The sequence below is a fragment of the Salvia splendens genome, chromosome 7 (assembly GCF_004379255.2).
Source record: "Salvia splendens isolate huo1 chromosome 7, SspV2, whole genome shotgun sequence".
Lineage (NCBI taxonomy): Eukaryota > Viridiplantae > Streptophyta > Magnoliopsida > Lamiales > Lamiaceae > Salvia > Salvia splendens.
In genome coordinates this window covers 26459598-26484580 of record NC_056038.1, presented here as the reverse complement: position 1 = coordinate 26484580, position 24983 = coordinate 26459598, and the positions used below count along the sequence as shown (strand labels likewise).

The window sequence follows — 24983 nt, the reverse complement described above, 5'->3', positions numbered from 1 at the left end:
ATAAATTTTAATATTGAATTAGTTAGGTTAATCGGTTAATTAGATTTATAATTAAGTCACTAATTTGGTCAAATCACGTTTGACCGTTAAGTTTAACGGAAAAGATTAACTTTGGATCAAAACATATTGTTTGAGACCAAAAAGTAACAAAATTAATATAAAGGATCAAAAAGTTTTTGAGAGCATATTTAAGGCCATCCACAATAGGAATAGCCCAGCAATAGCCCAGCCATAGCCTAGCCAAAAACTCCTCCTGCCACATCATCAACACTAAAAATCCTCCTGGCACATCATAAATAGCTCAGCCATAGCCTAGTCACATCATAAATAGCCCAGCCACATCACTCAAAATTATATAAAACAAATAATTAACAATCACACAAAATACGCAATTTAATTTACGATACATATACGAGAAAATTCAATAATATTATTAAAAATTAAAAGGTACATTAATTAAAAAAAATTACATAATTAACAAAAAAAACTACTGTCGTGCAGTCCTCCGCGCCCATAACTCTTCAATTAAATCCTTTTGGAGTCGAATATGAGCCTCCGTTTGGCGCATGTCGGGCAAGTCGCGTATATATAGTGTTTCGGAAACAAAAAAAAATTAAAAATTCGCGCTAGGCGGTGCGCTAGGCGATCCGGACGCTGCAATAGCTCCTAGCGCCACGGAACCGCCGAGCGCTAGGCGGTTTTTTTTCGCAAAAATCGCTGGGCGGCGGCAATAGACCGCCTAGTGCCGGCGCTCGGCTAGACGGTGCGCTAGGCGCTATTGTGGATGCTCTAAATGACCAAATTTGGACTTTAGATTTAATTATTTTCTTTTTATTTTTTTATTTTTATATTAAATGCTTATAAATATGGATCTCTTATTTGATTTTAAAATATATCTCATAAATAAAATAATTAAAAAATTAAATATAGTATTCATTGATTTAGTTTTATTTTGTGTTTTTTTATAACAATGGATGACGCAATTATTCAGTTATAATTTATTTCATAAATTAACTATTTTTCTAAATAATAATTGTTTAAATATTTACAATATCGCTATTCCATAAAAATTGACACTTTCTTTTTCATTTTGGTCCCTCCTATTAAATAGTCAGTTTTTATGATAACTTTTATCTCTTTATTGAGGTAGACCTTATTTTCTACTAACAATATTTCAATTATTTATTTCTTTCAATTTTTCTTTTATTTTTTTAATTGTGCATTAAATTTAGGGCGTAAGGATTGTGAAGAAGGATATGAACCTTGAGGTTGGGGAGAGAAAAGTAAAAAAAAAAACTAAAATGGATGAATAGATTGAAATAAAATGGTATGAGTTGGATGAGAAAGAATTGAAATGCATGGTTGTCTGCCATGTAGATGTTGCCACTACACACATGCTCCCTCAGTTAACTATTTAAAGAACCATTTTATTATTTTGAAATATTCACTACAGAACTATCTACTTGATTTCACTTTTGGTACGCAAAAAACTCCACATTCTACTAACTCTTTTTCAGCCACAATTCATTATAAAACTAAGCCACAATTCATTATAAAACTAATAGGAGTATTTAAAAATGGAACTCACGTTTTCTTTCACTTTTCTTCCACTAACTCTTTCCTTTATAGTTAAACAATTTTTTTATATTCGTGCCGAATCAAAATGATTATTTAAACGGTGGACGGAGGTTATATTTAATACCCTAGTGTATCTAAAATATGTGGAAATAAAATTTTTGCTATTTTTAAACCTTTTTTAGCTACCTTATTTTGTATGGGAATAATTAGTTTTTATTTTTTTTCAATAATTTAATCTATCTCTTAATTAATATAGATTGTCATTTTATTGGATATTGTCATGTATTCATTATTTTAGTTGGTAATTTGCAACTGGATGTGCTATTTTAGATTTTAAAATTGCAATTTGATTATTTGTAATGTAAAATTAAATAGGAGTGAGTATCGAAGATAAAAATACTGGTCATTTTTTAAAAATATTTTAAGCAACATGAGTATTCGTATTACTTTATTTCAAAATTTATTTAATTTTATATGATTAACAGTTTAAAATCAGTGCGCAGAATATTAGTATAATAAAATTAGGCCTGCTTATTCGACCGGTTCCGGTTCTAACCGAACCGGTTGACCGATTAACCGGTTTAAAATTTTCATAAATCCTAGAATCGGTTCCGATTTGGAACCGGCCGGTTAAGAACCGGTCGATTCCTGTTCCGAATCGGAACCGATATGTAATTTTAATCCGAATTTATTTATAATATTAAATAGCTCAATGCTAAAATAATATTAATCCAACATCTAGAAATATAACAAATAATAACTAAAAATTCAAATAAATACACAAAAAATACAAACCAACAATACAATAATATTCATATATGGGTAAGAGTGATGCAAAGTGTAGTAGGGCACACTAGTTTATGTTAGCAATTTTTTAATACAAAAATAGGAGTTCTAAACTTTAGCAATTTTTTTAAAAAATGAGTTTTAAAATTTAATTCCATTTTCCCTTTTTGCTAAACAAATATTCAATAGAATTTCCAATACTAATTGGTCTTGTTGTGACTTTTTGATTTATAACGGAACAATTAATAAATTATTCACAAACAGGTAAAAATCGTATGTTAAATGAATTGTTACATAAATTTGTTATAAAGTTAAATTTCTATCATATGAAATGATATTGTATTTGTATAAGTTCTTTTGGAAATTAAAAACAAACTTTCATTGTAGTTAGTTCATCAAAAATGGATTGGGAAAATAATTGTAGATTCAATGTATCACAGTTTAAACATTTTAAATACTTCAAAAAACAGAGCTCGCAAATCTAACACTGTTTAAATCTAAAAATCACTCAACGTTTCAAATTATTTTACTTTATTTCAAAATTAATTCAATTAAATTAGATTTATTAGTATATTAAATTATAAAAAAATAAATTTGAATTATAACCCTGTTCCCAGTTAGGAACCGGTCGGTTCCGGTTTGGAACCGGAACCGGTTTTATTTAAAAAGTTGGAACCGGTACCGGAATCTGAATCCGGTTCCAGTTCCTCAATTAACCGGCCGGTTCCGGTTAACCGAGAACCGGAGAACCGTTTAAGCACCCCTAAATAAAATGAATTGCTATTATGAATGAGGCATCAACTGTGCATAACTTGAATGGAATACTAATACAAAGCATTACATAAATATGAACTAATACAAAGCATTACACCATACACTTAATACAAATGCAGATGAATATCTCATTTCCCTACATTGACAATTTACAAAAGAAGATTACTTATTGTAATATTCTTTTAAAGCATCCAACACTCTATCAGCAATTTCTTGCCCAAACAACCTTGGCAAACTTGAGCCAAGATCCACCTCAATAGTTTTGTTCTTAATCACTCGATCCCTTTCGGCTAGGTATGCCCTCTCGGATGCATCCACCTCCCTCGCTAAACAAGCACACGACTCGATCCAAAAATGCAGCAAGTCCTTGGCAATTGGACTAATGTCATCTTCAATCAACTGTTCTATGCTCTTGGATTCACTAGCGAGGGTGACTAGAATGGCCGTTGGAGAGAGAACAGCTCGTATGTAAAGAGATGGAGAGTAGTAAGGTGTAACCTCTGGCAGAGCTTGAAGGCGTTGCCTATGTCTGTCCAGCTGAGTATCCTCGTAGTAGTTTTTGAGGTATTCGGGATAGAGGATAAGATCTTTTCGTGGAGTGAGATCTAGGATGAGCACGAGGGACGTTGGACTGCTCTGGATGAGCTCCAGCAGAAAGTGTGGCGCGTCAGTCGAGGATGTCAAGTAGGCCGAGAGGCTCGTTATGCTGAGAGCTCCACCTGATGGCAATTTGCAGTGTATCCAACCTCCCAATACCAAATCAATCTGATAAATGCTTTAAATTTACAAGATGTTGACAATTTGACCATCAAAGAACGTGTAATTGAAGCTCAGCTTATATATGATCAGCTAAGGATGTGTAACTGAACCTCAGCTTAACTATATCCCTAATATATTAAAAATCCATGTCGAACCAAATGGTCATACTTTTCAGACCTCAAACTCTTTGAAATGTCTAGGCTTCTATCGGCCTAAATATAAATTCAGTTTCAGTCCCTATGTACAGCTAGATCAGTTGAATTTAGCTCATCCTAAAACCAAATTGTAGTTTCAATTTTTTTAACAATAATATACTCTCTTCCCTTCGTCCACGATTAATTAAATCTTTTTAACTTGGCACGGATTTTAAAAATTATTGTGAAAATTGGATTGAAAAACAATTAAGATGACACACTTTCCTTTTTAGTTTGTCCTAACTTTTTCCAAAAATGGAAATTTGACATCTTTTTATGGGACAAATTAAAAATGAAAGTAGTGACATCTATTAGAGCATACGCATCGCTGTCTCGATGCGGGCTCAGTCTCGTCTCGGCGAGATGAGTCAGCATCGAGACGGCGATGCGGATGCTCCGTCGCGTCCCACATCACTCCGCGGAGATGAGGCTGGCGAGCTCCCGTGCATCCGTGACGCCCACTCGCCGGACCGCGAGTGGGCGTCGTTTATATCCGTTGAAAAATGTTTTTTTAAAAAATCCGAAAAAAAAATCCTCCAAAAATACTAGTCGTTTTATCTGTTTTTTCCAATATTTTAATTTTTTTTCTATTTTTTTAAAGCCCCCAATCATTTTTATAAATATCAAATCATTCCCACAAATTATCCACCATAAAAAAACTCTCTATTCTCACTCAAACACTCTACATTCTTTATCTCAAAACATTATCTTCTCCCAAATTTTTCGTATTTTCGGTTGTAATTTTCGTATTTTCGGATGTTGTAATTTTCGTGGTTTTTAATGATTTTATGAATTATTAGTATTAATTTAATATTTCAATGAAATATTAATTGAATTTGTTGGAAATAAAAATAAAAAATAAAAAATAAAATTAAATGAATAGTTAAGGGATGAGATGGTTTAGAGATGGAGGGTTGCATGTGCTGTCTCTTAGTTAAGAGACAGGGTAAAAAGTGCAGTGGGGCCCATGAATAGTGAACGGATGAGACGGTATTGAGGCAAGGATGTGAATGGCCATATGGGACAGAGTGGGTATCTATTATTGGTAACTTTCTCTCCGATCAACCACTTTTTACTCTCTCTAATTTAATTATCAATTCTCTTTCTCTCTCCATTTAATACATACACCTGACTTAACTACATTAACCAATAATTCTCTAAAATCTCGTGCTAACTAATAAATACGTTATCTTAGCTGGGACGGAGGGAGTGAAAAATAAAGGTATCAACGAAAAAGGAAATTGGTGGCAATTAATCGTGGACGGAGGGTCGGATGAGAATTGATCCCCTGAGCGATCAACATATCATCTCATCTTTCATATTTTTTTTTCTGTGAATTTCTTCAAAATCAATTTCCCGCATACCATTCTTCAATTCTCAAACTCAATTTCACATATCTCTTCTTCAATTCTTAAAAACTGCTCTATCAAAATCAATAGCTGTAAGGAAAATTACGGCTCCTCCATTGCTTTAAATCAATTACTTAGTAATTAAAAAAAAAGGGAAGGGCACCTGAGAAGAAGGGAGGCCGGATCTGAGGTGGAGTGAAGCTTGGGCGGTGCGGGTGGAATTCCCAAAATGTTGAACGTGAGAGGGTAGTGTAGAAGTGGCGTGCAGCGAGGATCCAAGCTTGTCGTCCACAGTGGAAAGCAGTTCCACCATCAGCTTCTTGATGGGAGCAGATGCATAAGGGAATTCCATCATTTTTGCTTTGCCATAATCCATGGAATTTGAGCAACGGACTTTACTTCTTGAACCTGTAAACCGGACTTTTGGAGTAGTAATCACCGGAAAATGTACCAACACATTTGGTGAGATGACAGCCATAAAATATGTTCATTCACTATTTGTCTTATTCCAACAAGAATCCTATCTTTAAATAATAGAAATCGTGCTTTAGATTATATACGGCCTTCTAAATATATTACGCAGTTGGGTTGTCATCCATTGCTAAGTCTATGTTTAATGGCTAACTACCTCTAGTTTTAAACCATAAGATTTATAGAGATCTAGTGGTTTATAAATTGACATGTGTAATTTTGTTTTATTATTATTTAAATTTAAAAAGATATGAAAATTATAAAATTAGGGTTTTGGATCGGGATATCAATATAGAGTATTAAACATATCAATACGATTAATTGAATATGTCAATACAATTTCATATTGACATTGTATAAGCATTACATTGACATATTATGATAGCTACATTGACATTAAGCTGGCTCTTCAAAAACACGAAAAATCAAGATTTTTTTTAAAATTTTGACATCAGAACATATGCAAGTGAGATTTCGTTAGAATCCTTATTAAATTATCTTTAATTTGATATAAATTGTGTTAAAAAATAATTTATATTGAGATAGTTATAATCATTTAAAATTTTGATATATTTTTTAAAAGTTAGTTATAACTAACTTTTTGCTAAATGACATTAATACCCTTAATTGATATTTTTTATACACTGTATTGATATTCGTGGTTGAATGATCTTGTAACTTGATTTAATGATCTAATGCTTATCATTTAGTTGTTTGTAGTTAGCAATCTAAGAGTATATAAGGGTGTCCACGATAAGGCGGACACCCCAATAGCCCCGCCCCAGTTTTTGTCCATAGCCGCAGTTTTTTTGTTCATTGCCCCAAAATTTTGTTTCCACCACTATGGTGGACACTTCTAATAGCCCCCAAATTTTATAATCAATTTTCATTTTAGTTTCAATCAAGTATAATTAAAATCATCGCAATGTAAATAATTAGAAAACGAGGTAATTGGACCCGAATATTCGTTGTATTGCAAAAAGGTAAAATTATACAACGAATATTTAAAATAAAATACAACTAGATCAAATATACAACAAAAATTTAATCTAGTTCAAATCACAAAGGTGTTCACACTGCGCCACCACCTCCCCTACGTGCCCACACTTCTTCAATCAAATCGGCTTGGAGTGTGGTATGTGATGTGGTCCGGCGCATATCAACGAAACGTTGGATCAAATATTCATTGCTCCGTGATACGCCCATCTGGATCGGCGCGGAGGCAACACCGTGACTTGTACTTGCGCCCTCTTCCGGTGCCTAGCGCTCTGCCGCAAATCCTTCATCTTCTATTATCATATTATGCAATACGATACATGCTAACATAATATTCGCGACATCATCTTCGTGCCAAACTCGTACCGGGCACCGTATAATGGCCCACCGCGCTTGGAGGACACCAAAAGCCCGCTGAACATCCTTCCTAGCACCCTCTTGTTTGCGCGCAAAATATTGTTTCTTTGGTCCAACCGGTTGGCGGACAGTCTTGACGAATACGGGCCACCGCGGATATATCCCATCTGCTAAATAGTAGCCCCTAATGTACTGCGTGTCGTTGTCTACGAAGTTGATTTCTGGACCCTCCCCCGACACTCATCGTTGAAGAGCGGCGATGACTGAAGAACATTGATATCGTTGTTCGAACCTGTCACACCGAAATACGCATGCCAGATCCTCAAACGGCGGACGGCTTCCAGAATCATCGTTGGATGTTTGCTTTTGAATCCAGTTGTGAACTGGCCTTTCCATGTCACGGGGCAGTTCCTCCACTGCCAATGCATGCAATCGATGCTTCCTAACATTCCTGGGAACCCGTGGATCGAACCGTGCATATCCAGCAGGCTCTGACACTCATCAAGGGTGGGCTTCCGTAGAAACTCCCCACCGAAAATTTCTCTGATCCCCTTACAAAACTGCCTAAGTACCGTGAGGCCAGTCGTCTCACCCATCTGTAGGTATTCATCGAACATACCGGCTGGTCTGGCGTACGCAAGCTGCCGGAGTGCAACGGTGCACTTCTGTTGCGTAGACAGCTCGATCCGGCCCGCGGCATCACGTCGGAGGGTGAAGCACCGGTAACGCTCTGCCAAATTCGTCGCTATATGGTTGAACAGCAGTAGCGACATCCTGAATCTCCAACGGAATATCTCGGGTGGATAACAGAGGTTATCCACAAAGTAATCAGCCATTAGACGCTGGTGCGCACCGACGTGGTCTCGTGGGATGGTCCGCCGATGAGTAATCGCACGAGGGATCGCAGCCTCCGCCTCCTCTGCCAAGCGCGCCGCATCCTCCTGGGCGGCCTGGTGTTGCACCTGTTGAATCAGAGCATTCCACGTGTCTCTCCACAAATTGTCCGTTTCTGACCACAAATTCTAGTGAGAAAAATTTTGAGTGATGAAGAGTTGGAATGGTGTGAAAATAATGAATGGAATGGGGTGTATTTATAGGTGAATTAAATTGAATAAAAAAAATCGGGGGCTATAGCCGCGCCGGACACCGCGCCACTATAAGAGCCCCGCCTATCCGCCGCGTCCGCCCCGGAGTCGCCGCGTCCTCGCCCCAGAGTCGCCGCATGCCCGTCCGCCGCCTACCGTGCCCACACTCCTCGTCCGCCCCGGGGGCGGATGTCACCTCCACTATAACCACCCCGAGATCGCCCCGACGGGGGCTATAGCCGCGCCTCAACCATAGTGGATACTCTAACACACCCCTTAGGCAGAAAATATAAAATTTTGTCTTGGGCCAGAAAAACGATAGAGTTTTGGGCTTTTCTGAAAATATAAATTAGCCTAAGTTTGTAAAGATTAGTAATAGGAATGCCAAGAAATTGGAGGATTCTAAAATGGTTGTGTTACTGGTTAAACAATTTTAATTTGGCATAATAGACGAAAATTACATTTTGGCCAATTTTGGTCTTTGCTAAGAAGTTTAAATATGGTAAAAAATACATTAAAGCCAATTTTGGTTTTTAGCATGTAACCAATTTGAGAATTTAGGTTTAATTTTCAGTTTGATTTTGGGGTAATTAAGGTTTAACTTTGTCAATCTCAAAAATTAGGTTTAATTTTATCAATACCCAAAATTGTAGTGTATAGGAAAAAACACAAGTTAATATGCTAAATCAAACAAAAGAGATGAAACTAGATTGCAGCACAAGCAAATCAACTCAATGCTCAATGTTATTATAATACCGTTTATTATTATAATATTATAAAATAATAACTTATTAAAAAATCTTAATCTAATTATTTAAATTGTGCTTAAAATAACAAATGCATAATATTTTTTGCACTAGCATTCCAACCACAAGGCTAAAACAACCAACAATTATGTGCCAATACAAACAGGTCAGATGATGAAATTTCGAAATCACAAGAAATCTAACTTGTGTTTATCCAAATACAAATAATGTGTAAGCTCAGATCCCAGCAAGGTTGGAAAAGTTGTATAGGCAAATTGCAAGCTTCGAACCTACCAAAAGTATGACATACAAAACAAGGCTTATATCTATTTGACTTGTACAATTCCTGCACTCACAAGTTTCTGTATTTTGTTCATCACCAGAGGGTTCTTCATGTGGTCCTGAGCCGCCTTCGGGTTCTCCTGGAAGTCCGTCAGTACCTATCCCCACACCAATCCAAAGTAAGTCCAACCATGATAACAACCCTCAAATCTCAAAACCATCAACAATGCAACAACTCTCGGTTACCTGTCTCATCACCGGATCTGTCAGGATGTTTTGGATCTCCGGATCCTGCATCGCCTTGGCCTGAAACAGATATCGAGTTGATTTTAAAATCGGTATCAACCTAAACAATCACAACTCTGCAGTTTGTAAAGGATGACCAACCTGTCTCTCTTTCAATTCATCTGGGCTGAAATCTCCACGACTAGCCTTGTTTATCTGCTGTACACATCTGCAGAGAAATGGGAAATATGTCAAGATATTGGCTCCTTCGTTATTCAGAGACAGAATAAGAGAGATCAATTGGCCAATGAACAAACAAACCTCCTGATTCCGTCTAGCAGTTCCTGGTTGTTAGGATCATGCTTTAATCCCTCTTGGTACGTCTCCAATGCTTTATCATACTCCTTCATGAAGAATTGAATAGCGCCCTTCCTAGTATATCCTTTCGAAAAGGTTGGATCAAGCTCAATGCATTTTTCAGCATCCTTGAGTCCCTCTGGCATAGCCCCAAGTTTAGTGTAAGAAGCCGCTCTATTGCTATATGCCTGCACATTCAGTGACACCACAATCAACAACAAAAAAACAAGAACCTCATTGTGTTGGGCACATACATATACGGTCTCAACTACCTTCGGATCATTTGGATTCCTCTTCAAAGCTTCGGTGTAGTGCTTGACAGCTTCCGGGTACTTCTGTTCCTTAAAGTATTGGTTGCCTGTGAAGTTTATATTATCGAATTAAGATGCCTTGAACTACAAAGGTGAAACAATACAGCGTGCTGGAAAAGAGCTACAATACCTTTCTCACGCTCCTCGTCAGCTAATTTAGGATCATAGTATTCTTGTTGCTCTAGATCTTTCTTTGCTTTCTCTGCATCATTGAGCTTTTTCAGTGTGTCTGGGTTGCGATGCTCTGTGAGGGCTTTGTGGAAAGTCTCAATTGCAGGTTCGTAGTCCTTTGAGCACTTGGCCATCTTCACCAAGGCAGTTCCCTTTCGTGTCAATGCCCGAGCTATCATCTTGAAATCTGACCTTAGTTCTCTGCCCCTCTCAACAGCTTTGTCGCAATCTTTAATGCAGTCCTCATACTGCCATGGAATAGAAACGACGATCATACAGAGTAGGAAGAAACAAGTAACACCCAATAAAATGCATTGCACAATAACTGTAATTACTACAATTACATTGAACTGATTTCTAAAAAATATAATACTCCCGTGTATCACAATACCATTCGAAGATAGAGTAACGAGAAGAGCTACAGAATAAAAATAACAGAACCTCTACAGAGAGCGTTATCTTATTAATCTGAATCAGAAAGTAACTGCTAATAAAGAAAATAAAGGTCTGGATATACCTGATCCTAACAACACAAGGTGCAGCATTACAGGAAGTAAAGAAACACAAATCATGGAGAAAACAAACAGTTTATTTGGAATCGATTTAACAAAATTCCATGAAGCTAATAGTCAATGTCACCAAAAAAACCACCTCCCTGCTGCACTATGAAACTGACAGAAGAACCAGTAGAGACTGAGAGAGCTGCTAACCATCCTTAAGTTTTTATTATAGTTTCTTGGGTGGCGGCGGACAGAAAAGAAGAGATATGACAATCAACTACCGCAAGAAGGTTATACAATCTCCAAAGTCCAATATGAAACTTCTTACTTTAACATCCATCAAGAGCAGGGTCAGAAAATTGGCACATCCCAAATGATAGAGTTAGGGCAGAATGAGTGATACATACCAAACTCATAAGCTCCAAGTAAGCCTCAGCCTTAGTTTAGTTTGGTGGATAAGAAATGTACACTAGCAGATTATACACTATCAATGCCACTGTACCCAAAATATATCTCTTGACCACTAAACTACCTACCAACAAATCAATCCCACTATATCCAAAATATATCTCTTGATCACCAAAGTCCCTACCAACAAATCATAGAGTCATTAAAGAAAACTGCCCACGTCAACAAATAGGCCTCAAAGTCAGGCCAATTAAAAACAGATTGACACCATAGTTAGCCAATTAACAAGCCACGATGATCATATTCTTCTTATTCAAAATCAAAGATTTATTGAAATAACAATGAGAAAAGGAAATTAATTACCTTGCCCATCTCCAAGTAGACAGCAGCACGATTTGTAAGGAAGGAGATGTCCTCATCATCTAGCTCCACCGCCTTGGAATAGCAGTGAATGGCAGTCTCAAAATCCTTCTTCTTATAAGCAGCATTCCCAGCTTCCTTCTCTTTCTGAGCCTCTGCTTTTCTCTCCTTCTTCTCCCTATCCTCCTCCGAAATCTCCATCGGCTCAGGCTCAGGCTCAGGATCAGGATGCATCTTCTTCTCCACTTTGACAGGATCATCACCCTCAGGCTCAGCAGCAGGCCTTTTCCTCTCCTGAGAATCCTCCTCCCTCCCCTGAAACTTCAAATTCAGCAAAACCCCCAGCGCCTGCATAACCCTCTGATCCTTCAAATACAAATTCAGATTATTGGGGCTTTTTTGAACATCCTGCATCATCTTCACGAAATCGGGCTGCTGGAGATACTCTCTCGTGCTGGGATCACTCGCCAGCCTCACCCACATCTCGGGCCCGAACGCCTCACCGAAGGGGCTCGTCGTACCGAGAGCGGCCTCGGCGTCGGCGAGTCCCGATTTGAGGGCGTCGTTGGCGGGGTCGATTTGGAGGCCCTTTCTGTAGGCGGAGGCGGCGTCGGCGTAGCGGCGGAGGCCCATGTGCGCGGCGCCGAGGCGGGAGTAGCCCTTGCCCCAATCGGGCTTGAGCTCCACGGTCTTCTCCGCGTCGGAAAGAGCTTCGGAGAATTGGTTGAGGGAAGCGTAGGCGGCGGAGCGGTTGGAGTAGAGGACGTGGTTGGTGGGAGCGAGGTTGATCGCGTCGGTGAAGTGGGGGACGGCGTCGGAGAAGTTGCCGGCGGAGAAGGCGGCATTGCCTTTGGCTTTGGCTTCGTCGGCCATAATTTAGCGTTGGAGATCAGATGATGATGATTATGGAGAGTGAATCACTGAATCTGATGGTAGGAGAATGGAATAATTGATCAAGGGAGATAAAAGGGGAAAGAAGAGACCAGAGATTTCTACGAGTTTTTAGAGCATCTCCAATGGTCGGCGTCACCACCGGAGCGCCGATTTTTCGCCCACGCCGGTTTGACGCCGAACCATTGGAACCGGCGTGGGCGAAATCGGCGTCAAAATCGGCGTCGCCATGCCGATTCCCGCGCTGACGCCGGTTCCCACGCCGATCCTCACGGGCGCCATTGTGGCTCCCGGATCGGCGCCAAACCGGCGTCGGATTTAAATATTTTTTTTTTTTTTTTCGCAAAACACAATATATACGCGCGTTGAACCTCATTTTCATTCGCACCACTTGTTTTAACGAGTACTCTCTCTCTACCTTACTTTCTGTACAAGATCAATAACGAGCAATGGAGAACAACTACGAAGGTACTCCAGTTAATCCCGGGGGATGGTCTCAGACTCCCCCGGCTCCCGGTGTAGGGTCTCAGACGCCCCCGACTCCCGGGGCAGGGTCCCATACTTCCCCGGCTCCTGGGGGAGGTGGTTGGCCTCCAATGAGCGGGTACTACAACGTGTACCCGTGGCAGCAGATGATTCCGGGGTGGGCACCCGGCATGCAGCCCCCTATGCAGATGATGCCGGGGTGGGCACCCGGCATGCAGCCACCGGCGCAGCAGATGATGCCACCGGCGCAACATATGATTCCACAGTCGCAGGCGACGCACGGGGGGGACAACGCCTATCGGCCGACTTTTGATTTTTCCACCGGTTCTTCGCACACATCGACCCCAACGGATGCACAGTATTCGGAGACCTTCTCCTTAGCTTTCTGGAACCTTCGAGCTCATTCATGCATTGTTTTTCCAAATGCCATATTTTCATTCGGCCAAAATGATTGGATAACCCATTATTAAAATGAAAAACCTCTCTCTATTTTAATTCTCTCTCAAACTTTGGCCATCCACTACACTTTTTTTTAAAAAATTACACTCAAACTTTGGCCATCCACTACACTTTTTTTTAAAAAATTACAAATAAACTCCTATACTATAGATAGGAGGATTTTTTTTTTTAAATTAACTCCTATATAAGGAGGAAACTAGTATTATCACCCGTGCTATGCACGGGGCATAAGATTTTTAAATAATAAAGTTAAATTTTAAGATAAGAAGAAAAAAAAAAGTGGATAAAGAGAATTAATAATATTTATGATTAAAAAAATGTGTTAATTATAATAAGTATTCATAACATTATAAAGGATTAAAAATATTATAAACAGTAACAAAAAGAGAAATGTAATATTTATGTTTGGCAAACGATTTTATGCAATATTATTTTATGATATGAGTGGAGTAAAATAAAATAAAACAAATGACAAACATGAGATACACGATTAATGATAAATAGTGGGTTAGTTAGAATAAGATATATAAATAAAAGAAAATATATGTGCAAATGAGGATATGAGACGAAAAAATCATATAGTTTAAATAAATAAATAGTTCATTAATTTTAATCAACAAAACATATGTATTCAAAAAATAAATTCTATGCATGTGGAAATATATATTTACGTAATCTTATGTAGCATTAAACAAAATTCTTATAATCACATTTGCACACTTAAATATTTCTATCTATACGTTGACATAAAAAAAATTATCAATCGCTTCCATATTATCCTCTTTATATACCCATAATGCAAATGATAATACAAAATGATGAATAATTTGGAACACGGATATTATAATTAAAATATTAACAATAGTAACCTTAATGTCTTTAATCACAACGGTTGCGTACTAAAATATTTCAAATTAAATCACCCATGAGACAATAGTCAAAGGGAATTGACAGTGCGTAAAACTTGAATGACAATTTTGGATCAGAAGTTAAAGAAATTATAAGAATCAAAACTTTTTCACCAACGTTATGACCAATCAAAACTTTCGCCTCGAAAACATGATTACCAAAACGTGTGATTATCAACAAAGTTCCATTACACAACTCATTAGAATGATCAATGTTCCTTATCAACAAAACATGAAAACCAACCTTCAAAAGCTATGCATGATTAGGAATACAAAACGACTTCAAATTATTCAGCAAAATAATTAGAGATTGTATCAAACTTGGATATACTATCAGAGCTCAATCAAATAAACACGAACATCATATTTATCCAAAAAGATTATAAACTAATTAACTTCATCAAACTACATCTAAAGTAGGAGTTCAATTAATGTTAAATAAAACTCCATTTGTAATTTAGACTAAAGATAATACTAAAATGAGATTTTACAAATTTGTAAGAATAAAAATTAAACACAAAAAGTTGATTTTTTAAAATATTTTCTTAATTAATTACTACATCTTAGCTGACTACTTATTTTCTTATGTTTAATTTCAGACTATGGAATAACTTGATATGCATGACCAAAGATTAAATGCAAATTTTGCACACGAAAAAAATAATTTTTTATTTCCACCATGTATACATATAAAAAGTTAATTATCACTTAAAATAAGTGATAACAGTTCATCACTTAAAATTTATACTACACTTTATATTATAAGAACTCATACAAACTTTGTGTTTAATTTTTATTCTTACAAATTTGTAAGAATAAAAATTCAACTTTTTGTGTTTAATTTTTATTCTTACATATTTGTAAAATCTCATTTTAGTATTATCTTTAGTCTAAATTACAAATGGAGTTTTATTTAACATTAATTGAACTCCTACTCATACAAACTTTTTGGATTAATTTTAAATATTTATAATTTCATATAATTTCGTAATTTATTCGATAAACTTTATAGTATTGTTTAATTAAATTGGAAACTAATTAAAATATATTATGAAAATATATACGACTATCTAAAATATATTAAAATTTCCAATTAAGTAAATATAGGATGAGACAAAGGATTATATATTTGTGTTGTCATTTAGTTTGATTAGTAATATGGAAATAAGTATTGAAATAAAGGATTTCGATTTTCCTCATCATTATTATTTTAATACATAATACTATATACATTATATTATATATATGTTTATTTCAATAAATTAGAAGTATTAAAAAACATATAAGTAAGATTCTTAAAAATATTATATAATCTAATAAATTAAATCAAAGTTAATGAAAAAGAATTTAATTTAAAAAATATATATTTACAAAGCCCAATACATAAAAAATTTAAAATACATAATAATAGAACCCAACACCCAAACTAAAACTCTATTCAAATAAAAATTTACAATTACAAATTATTTAAATCTAAAATCCTCCATTAGATCCAACCCACTAAACCCACTTTATACCTAAAAAGGCTAAACTAAAGCCCAAATAATGAATACAAAATATAATAAAAATATAGAAAAGAAGAACTCAAAGCAATGTGAAGATTTTTAAAAAAATGTACTACTCCTTAATGGATGTATTATCTATATACAATTTTAATTTATGATCCAAGTGGAGTAAAAACAATAAAATTAATGACAAAAAAAATACTCCCTCCGTCCCGGACTACTTGCACTTATTTCCTTTCTGGGCGTCCCAAGTTATTTGCACTCTTTCCATTTTTAGTAAAAATTATCACCTACAGCCGCAATTGTTGACTTTGCTATACACTCATTCCTTAATCTCCGTGCCGAAAAGGAAATGTGCGAGTAGTCCGGGACGGAGGGAGTATGTGTAACTAAGGATCAAAGAATATAAGTTAATTAGAATAAATATACAAATAAAGAAAATATGTGTGAGTAAAGATCAAAGAGTAGAAATTGGAATAAGAAACGTACAATAACAATATACTCATATTAGATAATTCAAAAAATATTTTAATTAATTAACTATACATTTTTAAATAAATATTAACTAAACACTTTAAAATATATAATACATATAGAGCAAAAACACTTCAATGACATACTACAACTTCATATAAAAATAGTAGGAGTATTATTTTAATATTCAGTTAAACTCAAGAATAATTAAAATTAATTTATGTACTTTAGTTTAATATTAAATTTATTATCATAAAATTAATATTAGTGTGTAATATTAATTGAGAAATTAACTAAGTTTATTATATTATTTAGTAAAAAACAAATTATTATTGCATGGAGTATATTTTATTAACAATTATTTTGGCCATGGATATTGCTTAATTTATTAAAAATTTGACAGATATAAAATAAATTAATCGTCCCAAGTCCCAACAACCAAATTAAACCCCCTTCACTAAAAAAGAGAATATCAATTAGTATAAAATTATTATATCACTATTATTATTTATTGTAGAAAATACATAAAAAGGCCTGAAAAAAAGCCCAAATATTTAACTACATAAATTAATATTTAATCTAACCCTAATACTTCTTCACACACAAGAGGCGCCTCCATTACCCCCTCTCACTCTCTCTCTTCCCAATTGAATATGCTACTACCGCCGCTCCTTCCACCCGCCCCGACGCGCAGCCGCTCCTTCCACCCGCCTCATCGCTCCACTGCCCTGCATCGCCGGTTCATCCGCCGTACTTCACGCCTGCTTGCTTCGCACCAACCTCGGCCAGCCGCCGCCTCCGACAGCTCTCTCGGTCAGCCGCCTACCGTTTTCCGCTGCTTTTCTTTTTCTCCTTCGTCTACTTTTCTTCTTCTCGCCATTGTGTCATAACTCTCTCGGTTTCACGCCCCACCCCAGTTGTTGCCGCTGCGGCCCCCGACAGCTACTGCATTCGGTGGCTGGGTTTGCTGCCGTCACTCTCTGTTCCTTCATGCCGGCGTTGTCGTTGTTCACGGTGAGAAATCTTTCTCTTAATTATATTCATGTTTTACAGAATTTGTAAAATAAACTTGATATTTTGGTGTTCAAATTTTCAGAAACAGGTAGATTGAAAAATACTACCTTTGTCTATCGCCGGAGTGATCGACGGATTCCGGGCTGACTCACTCCCATGAGATAAGCTGCAATCAAAAAAATAGTTTACATTAGTTCACATGAATGAATAAACACAGTCTTTGGAGAAAACCAGTTGAGAGAGAGAGAATGAGGGCCAGGGTTAGTGAATGGTTAAGTTTATAAATGTCTTAAACTTCTCACAGAAGCCATTTTTTTCTGCATCTCATTGTGCCAATTTTTATCCAATAATATTTGCTTTTTTTTCCCCAATAAATAGTTTTCCCGCTCAAATGTGTGCCACATAGACTCCCAAAAATTGTCCATTTAGATATTGATATATTACAAATAAACTCCTATATTATAGATATGAGGAAATTACAACTGATGTCTAGGGGTGAGCAAAAAAATCGGAAACCGAATATCCGAACCGAACCAAAATTTTTTTTTGAAATTCGGTTCGGTTATTTCGGTTTTTCGGTTCGGTTCGGTTTTGAAAATACAAAAATTTCGATTTTTCGGTGCGATTCGGTTCGGGTGAAGAAAATAATCGAATAACCGAATTTATTTAATTAATTATTTTATATATATATGTTACTATTATTTAATACTCCAGCCCACTTAATTCATCAACAACTTGGCCCAAATAAAAATACTTGGTACAGTAGCCCAATTACCAAAAGAGTCCGCTTATTTTGAATAAAAGTAAGCAACAACTCCCTATCTCTCTTCTACCTCCAATTCACGTCACCACTTTCTCTCTCTATTCTCAATTTTTACTTCTCATTTGAAATTCCCAAATTCAGAGAAACAATCTCTCCCTTTCACGTTCTAAAACTCATTCTCTCCGGCAAAACTCGGCATCGCCGCTGCCACCGTTCTCCGCCGACGCTGCTGTCCGCCGCCGTTCACTGATGCATCAAGCACCGCCACCGCGTAGCCGAGCAGCTGTGCCTGCTGCTGCTGAGTTCAGCCTGGTGCTGTCCGCCGCCGCCATCGCCGCACAGCCCGCTGCTTTGAGTAACTGCTGCTGTTCACACACCGAATTCCAGCGCCGCTACTCCCTCAGTTCTCTTACCTTGACATCATATGGCTCCAGGCGATTATGTATTGTTAAGTTGCAAATTGATTGCTAAGTATCTCGGAATATTTCTTATTATAAACGGTTTTTAGGTTTAAGATTTTTTGCTTTTTCGGTTTTTTATATAATTTCGGTTTTTCGGTTTAGTTCGGGTTTTTAAGTTCGGTTTTCGGTTTTTCTGTTTTGGTTTTAGGCGAAATTCGATTTTTCGGGTTCGGTTCGGTTATGGCGAAAAACCGAACCGAAACCCGAATGTACACCCCTACTGATGTCAAAAGGGCTCGTAACTCGGCACTTCATGCAATAATGTCTAAGCTCCTTGCTGCTAGGACAAAGGCTCTGGACAGGACATCCACAACACTGTCACTAAACCGTCCCTTAAATTACTATTTGCGGGCCCCCACTGTACTTTTTTACTCCATCCCTTAACTAAGGGACGAAACCTGCAACCCTCCGTCCCTTAAATTACTATTCATTCAATTTCATTTTTTATTTTTATTTCCAACCAAATTCAATTAAAAAAACACACTTCATTAAAAATAAAATAAAATTACAACATAAAAAAATACAACTTAAAATTCAAAAAATAAAAAAGACATAATTAAAATCCTAAAAAAATAAAAATGACATAATTTCAAATACAATTTTACAGAAAATAAAAAAAACTACTCCGCCGGCGAATCATCCCCCGGAGGCGGTGGAGGTGCACTGAAGCCGTGAGGAGGCGGAATGCCAAGTTGTGCCGCCATAAACGCAACTCCGTTAAGCCAGGCTTGGTATTGGGCGGGCGTAAAGCGGGAAGTGTCCGCCATTGTGGAGGTCATGTACATGGCCATAAGGGAGTTGGGGGGTCCACCCGAGCCCGAGCCAGAGCTCGCCTGGCTTGATTCGGCTCTGCCCCTCCTCCCTCTAGCCGCCTTCGCCGCATTTCTCCCTTGCGGCCGACGGCGCCCACGGGAGGATCCCCCGGCATCGTTCGCCGAGGTCTCAACCTCCTGCGAGGCAAACTCTTGTGACCCGCTGCCTCGGTGACCTTTTCCCAGAAGCACTTCCGGGGTTGTTGATTCCCGACGATGGGATCGTACGAGACGCTGATCCAGGCGTTGTACACATCCAACGTTTCTTTGCGGCCGTACGGATGCCGGCCTAAATCCTCCTCCTCCTCGGCCTCTGTCCTGGAGCTTCCCCCGCCTCGGCCTTTTTCCGGAGTGGGTTGAACCGGATAATCCTCTCGAATCTGGGATAATCCATGCGAATACCGTGGGGCAGAGGGACGGGCGTATGCATCAACATCAAAATTGGGTGGTTGGTACCCCTGGCGTCGACGAACCCTGGGTGCCCGGCATCGACGAATAAGTTATTGATAATTATGCCATGAGTAAATGAGAAGAATTATTTAGAAAATGGCTACATGGTATGTACACTACAACTAATGTAGGAATCTAATGTTTTCTTTGCCTAACTAGTAGTAGTTGCATTCAATCTGAAGATGTAACTTGTAAGATATAGCTCATCCATCCATGTTCCAATGCATCAAAACATATCATACATTAACAACCAAAATATAAATTGTCCAAGCAATCTTCATCATCTCGCCAGCGGAACTAAAGTTCATAAGATCAAAACAGCGCGTGATATCACATATCGAAAAACTATCTCACGATTGTCTTCTGGGGATCCCAATTGTTTACAGTTAAGTAGCAACAGACAGATACCAACAATCTTACCAACACAGTGAATCCTATAAGCAAAAAATGGAATCAGATTGACAAAAGAGGACTTCAGTCCAAGAAATGATGGTTCAAACGGTTTTGTAGGCAGAGAATGAATTTAGCACCAGAGTACAACCAAAGAAACAATGCTCTTGAGAGCTAGAGAGAACATTTCATCATCACCATAACATGAGAATGCCAAAAAGATACTAATCCAATCAGCAATTGCTTTCTTTCCATAAAAGAACTGTAAATGCTCGTCTTTTGGCGCTTGGTTTATTTTACTTGAACAATTCCTGCATTGACAAGTTTCTGTATTTTGTCCATCACACCAGGGTTTTTCATGTGTTTTTGTGCTGCGACTGGGTTCTCCTGGAAGTCAGTCAGGACCTATTGAAACAAAATCACGCATGAGAAACAACATATCAAGATAAAATCAATAATAGAAGTGGTCGACTTTTTATCATACCTGTCTCATTACTGGATCAGTTAGGATGTTTTGGATTTCTGGGTCCTGCATTCCCTTAGCCTAAAACGAATGGCAGTAATTAATACCCTTGTGTAATACCAGCTTAACAGCCACATTACAACTGACGAAGATGAAGAACAAACCTGTCGCTCTTTCAATTCATCAGGGGTTAAATCTCCACGGCTAGCCTTGTTTGCCTGCTCCACGCATCTGCACAAACATGGTAGGAACTCAATGTAATCATATAAAACACAGTAAAGTTATACACACCAAAAATCTAAGAAAAATGGAAATACATATTTTATTCCTTTTACCTCCTTATGCCATCCAGCAATTCTGGGTTCTGAGGATCATGCTTCAAACCCTCCTGGTATGTTTCCAGTGCTTTCTCGTACTCTTTCATAAAAAATTGGACTGCACCCTTCCTGGTATAACCTTTCGAAAATGTCGGATCAAGTTCAATGCATTTTTCAGCATCTTTGAGCCCCTCGGGCATTGCACCAAGTTTTGTGTAACAAGCAGCTCTGTTGCTGAATGCCTGGAAGTTCAATATTTAGTATCATAGCAAAAGAACCAAGTTTGTAGGTCTTACATAAAAGGTTGTGAATTGTGATAATAAATAAATACCTTTGGGTCATTTGGGTTTCTCCTTATTGCTTCAGAATAGTGCTTGATAGCTTCTGGGTACTTCTGCTCTTTAAAGAACTGGTTACCTACAGATTTCGTGCCAATAACACTTAGCACAACACGATTTCTAGACGAGTAACCAACAAGGAAGAAAAAGCTACAGTACCTTTCTCACGTTCCTCGTCGGCTATTTTAGGATCGAAGTACTCCTGCTGCTCAAGCTCTTTCTTTGCTCTCTCAGCATCATTGAGCTTCTTCAGTGTGTCTGGGTTACGATGCTCAGTTAAGGCTTTCTGGAATGTCTCAATGGCAGGCTCATAATCCTTAGAACACTTGGCCATCTTTGCCAAGGCAGTACCCTTTCTCGTCAAGGCCTTAGCTAACATCTTGTAATCTGATCTCAGTTCCCTACCCCTTTCAAAAGCTTTCTCGCAATCCTTAATGCAGTCCTCATACTGAATATAAAATTGATTATGGAAAATGGTATCAGACCAAAATTATGACCGTGTTGGACCAAATACAACATCCTCCAATGCAGAGACAAAAATAAAAGATACTAACACATAACTAGTTAACTACAACTACTAACTAAAATTTTTGAAGTAAGGGATTTCCCAGCCCTAATTAATGGAATAGAGATAAAGAATGACCAAAGCGGATTCAGCAATGAAAAATGAGAAACCCAACCTAAAACGATAAATAAGTTGATCTCTGAATAAGAACATCTAGCAAGAAAAAATTGATAACGCAATATCACAGTTACTAGGGGTGACAAACCAATAACAGCAGGTAGGTATCTGTATCCTAACTTCCAATGCATTATACAGGTCATAAAAAGCCACCCATCAACTGTTCATATCGGTACCCATTAAGAGAAAAAGAAAACCCAATATATCATCTCTTGCTATTGCGCCATACTCAATATGAACTGAGGTTCACACTAGTTCATCAGCAGTGCAAGCTTAGACAAGTATAATCAACCCAGTACAAAGAATTCTACATTGCTATTATTGAACTACAAAAAGTAGCTATCTGCAATTGAAACAGGGGTGAAGAAAAGGTATTCAGACTCTAAAATTCAAACAAAAATTTATGGAACAGCCGGACAGCAAAGAATAAGTTAAGTTGCATTTTTCCATAATAAGTTTAATTATATTTCATGCGATAACAAAGAATAAGTTAAGGTTCATATTATCCTAAATATGAAACCACTGAAGAGTGAAATGTGAACTACAATCTTAGAAAATCTTATATTCACCAATGTTATCAAATAGCAGATATGGCGGTGCCATGGCGCTATGGCATGGCGTTCGGTGATGGAAACGCCATAGTACCATGGCGCTGCCATTGCACCGCCATATCTGCCATTTGACAACATTGCGTGTGTACTGCATTTAGGAATGGGGCATTATGCAAGAAACATGGAGATTAGAGTTGTATTTTATGCTTTTTAATTGTTTTAATGGTTTTAGATGTTATATTTTTATTATTTTCTAATTTTTGAATTATATATAAATATATAAGTATTATTTTATTTATTTAATAATTGACCGCCATATCCGCCATATCCCTGTGGCGGTTTTTAGGCGAACCGCCATAAGCCGCCATACGAGATTGATAACATTGATATTCACAAAAGATGATAGACAAAGTGAAATATATTATGCTAAAACAAAGAAACAATAGGATAACAACAATAACAGGATGTTTTCAAAAGGAATATAAAGGCAAATCACAAGTTTCCAGCTAGCTAGATGTTGATTAATGAATTCGTACTTACAAGCATTCACTTTTTCCCTTTATGCTAAGAAAGGATAGCGTTAATACTTACTCCTTTGCACATATCAGTATTAACTGAAAGAGTGAAGGGCATAATGAAATCCAACAACAGAGAGATAAGGGCCAAAATGTGGGTATGGTTGAGCAAAATGTTTTGTGTCTTACACCAGTTGCAATTGCCCTTAAGATGTCAAACTGCCACTGCTAAGACTATCCTAACCTAGAAAAAAGAACACTGGATGCAAATGTCAAAGTTTTAAGCATCCAAATAGAAAACAGGTATACAGAAGACAATGCAAACATCTTTTGCAACTTCACCAAATTAGAACTCAACCAATAGCAATACTATACACAGGCCTCATAATGTAGACTGGGAGAACATGAAATAGAAAGACAGTCTACTGTCTACAACGTTCAGCAATAAATGAATATTCATAAACGATTAACCAGAAGCCTTAAAAAACAATAAACAGATACTGGGTGAAAAGAGAAGTTGTACCTTGCCCATTTCCAAGTAAACCGCAGCACGATTGGTGAGGAATGATATGTCGGCATCGTCAAGTTCAATGGCCTTAGTGTAATGCTGAATCGCCGTCTCAAAATCCTTTTTCTTATACGCAGCATTTCCAGCTTCCTTCTCTTTCTGAGCCTGCTCTTTCACTCCCTTCTTCTCCTTCTCCTCATCCGGTATCGTCACTGTCTCGGCTTCCCTTTCCTGCCTTATATCCTCCTTCACAGCCTCAGCTTCCGAATTCGATTTCCTCTCCGGCGATCCATCACCCGAGGCCGATGGCGCCTCCGCACCGTCCTCCTCCGGCCCCGTCTGGAACTTCAAGTTCAACAAAGCCCCCAATGACTTCACAACCCTCTGATCCTGCAAATACATGTTCAAATTGTTCGGATTCTTCTGGATATCCTGCATCATCTTCACGAAATCGGGCTGCTGAAGAAATCCCCTGGTGGTAGGATCACTAGATAGCTTCACCCACATTTCGGGCCCAAAAGCAGCTCCAAAAGGGCTCATTCCCGGGCTGGGGCGAGGCCTGGAGCTCCTGGCTAGGGCGGCTTCGGCATCTGCGAGGCCAGACTTGAGAGCCTCATTGTTGGGGTCGATCTCGAGGCCCTTTCTGTAGGCGGAAAGGGCATCGTTGTAGCTTTGGAGGCCAATATGCGCCGCGCCCAGCCGCGAGTAGCCCTTGCCCCAATCGGGCTTGAGCTCCACGGTCTTCTCCGCGTCTGAGAGAGCATCGGAGAATTGGTTGAGGGAAGCGTAGGCGGCGGATCGGTTCGAGTAGAGGACGTGGTTGGTTGGGGCTAGGTTGATTGCGGCGGTGAAGTGGTGGATGGCGTCGGAGAAGTTGCCGGATGAGAAGGCGGCGTTGCCTTTTGCCTTGGCTTCGTCGGCCATGATGGATGATTCTGATTCAGGTAGAGGAATCTAGTGTTTAAATTGGGGGAGAAGAAATCGGAGATTGAGGTTTATACAGAAGGGAAAAGAGGAAGTTGGGATTGGAGAGACGACGAAATTAGAGTTGAGAGGCTGAAATGGGCTTCTAGAATGTTCCGAATCCACTAATTTTGATATTTCCTCCTCCCATCAATAATAATTAGGCCTGCTGAAGCCCAGATAGAGGAGTTATGTGGGCTTAACTCGTGTTTGGTAGCATTATTTATATAACTCGGTCGGCCCGCTTGACCTCTCCTTTTATGCAGATATCAAATCACACTAATTTGGTGCGATATGGAAACAGATGCGGTAACAGGCCCGTCA

At 38.0% G+C, this 24983-nt stretch overlaps 3 protein-coding genes across 3 annotated transcripts; all 3 read right to left on the bottom strand.

Moving 5' to 3' along the window:
* Positions 1-3166: 3166 nt before the first annotated feature.
* Positions 3167-5977, bottom strand: LOC121741847 (red chlorophyll catabolite reductase). Its single transcript, XM_042134775.1, has 2 exons — positions 5604-5977; positions 3167-3903 (listed from the first exon to the last, which is right to left on the bottom strand). The coding sequence occupies exons 1-2, from the start codon at positions 5916-5918 to the stop codon at positions 3301-3303; spliced, it is 918 nt and encodes a 305-aa protein (XP_041990709.1). The 5' UTR covers positions 5919-5977; the 3' UTR covers positions 3167-3300.
* Positions 5978-9187: 3210 nt separating this feature from the next.
* Positions 9188-12695, bottom strand: LOC121742434 (hsp70-Hsp90 organizing protein 3-like). The gene is made up of 7 exons (XM_042135567.1): positions 11713-12695; positions 10401-10689; positions 10232-10317; positions 9924-10147; positions 9765-9831; positions 9624-9683; positions 9188-9535 (listed from the first exon to the last, which is right to left on the bottom strand). The coding sequence occupies exons 1-7, from the start codon at positions 12580-12582 to the stop codon at positions 9422-9424; spliced, it is 1710 nt and encodes a 569-aa protein (XP_041991501.1). The 5' UTR covers positions 12583-12695; the 3' UTR covers positions 9188-9421.
* Positions 12696-20239: 7544 nt separating this feature from the next.
* On the bottom strand, positions 20240-24736 carry LOC121741965 (hsp70-Hsp90 organizing protein 1-like). Its single transcript, XM_042134956.1, has 7 exons — positions 23712-24736; positions 21600-21888; positions 21434-21519; positions 21121-21344; positions 20950-21016; positions 20807-20866; positions 20240-20727 (listed from the first exon to the last, which is right to left on the bottom strand). The coding sequence occupies exons 1-7, from the start codon at positions 24618-24620 to the stop codon at positions 20614-20616; spliced, it is 1749 nt and encodes a 582-aa protein (XP_041990890.1). The 5' UTR covers positions 24621-24736; the 3' UTR covers positions 20240-20613.
* Positions 24737-24983: the final 247 nt, after the last annotated feature.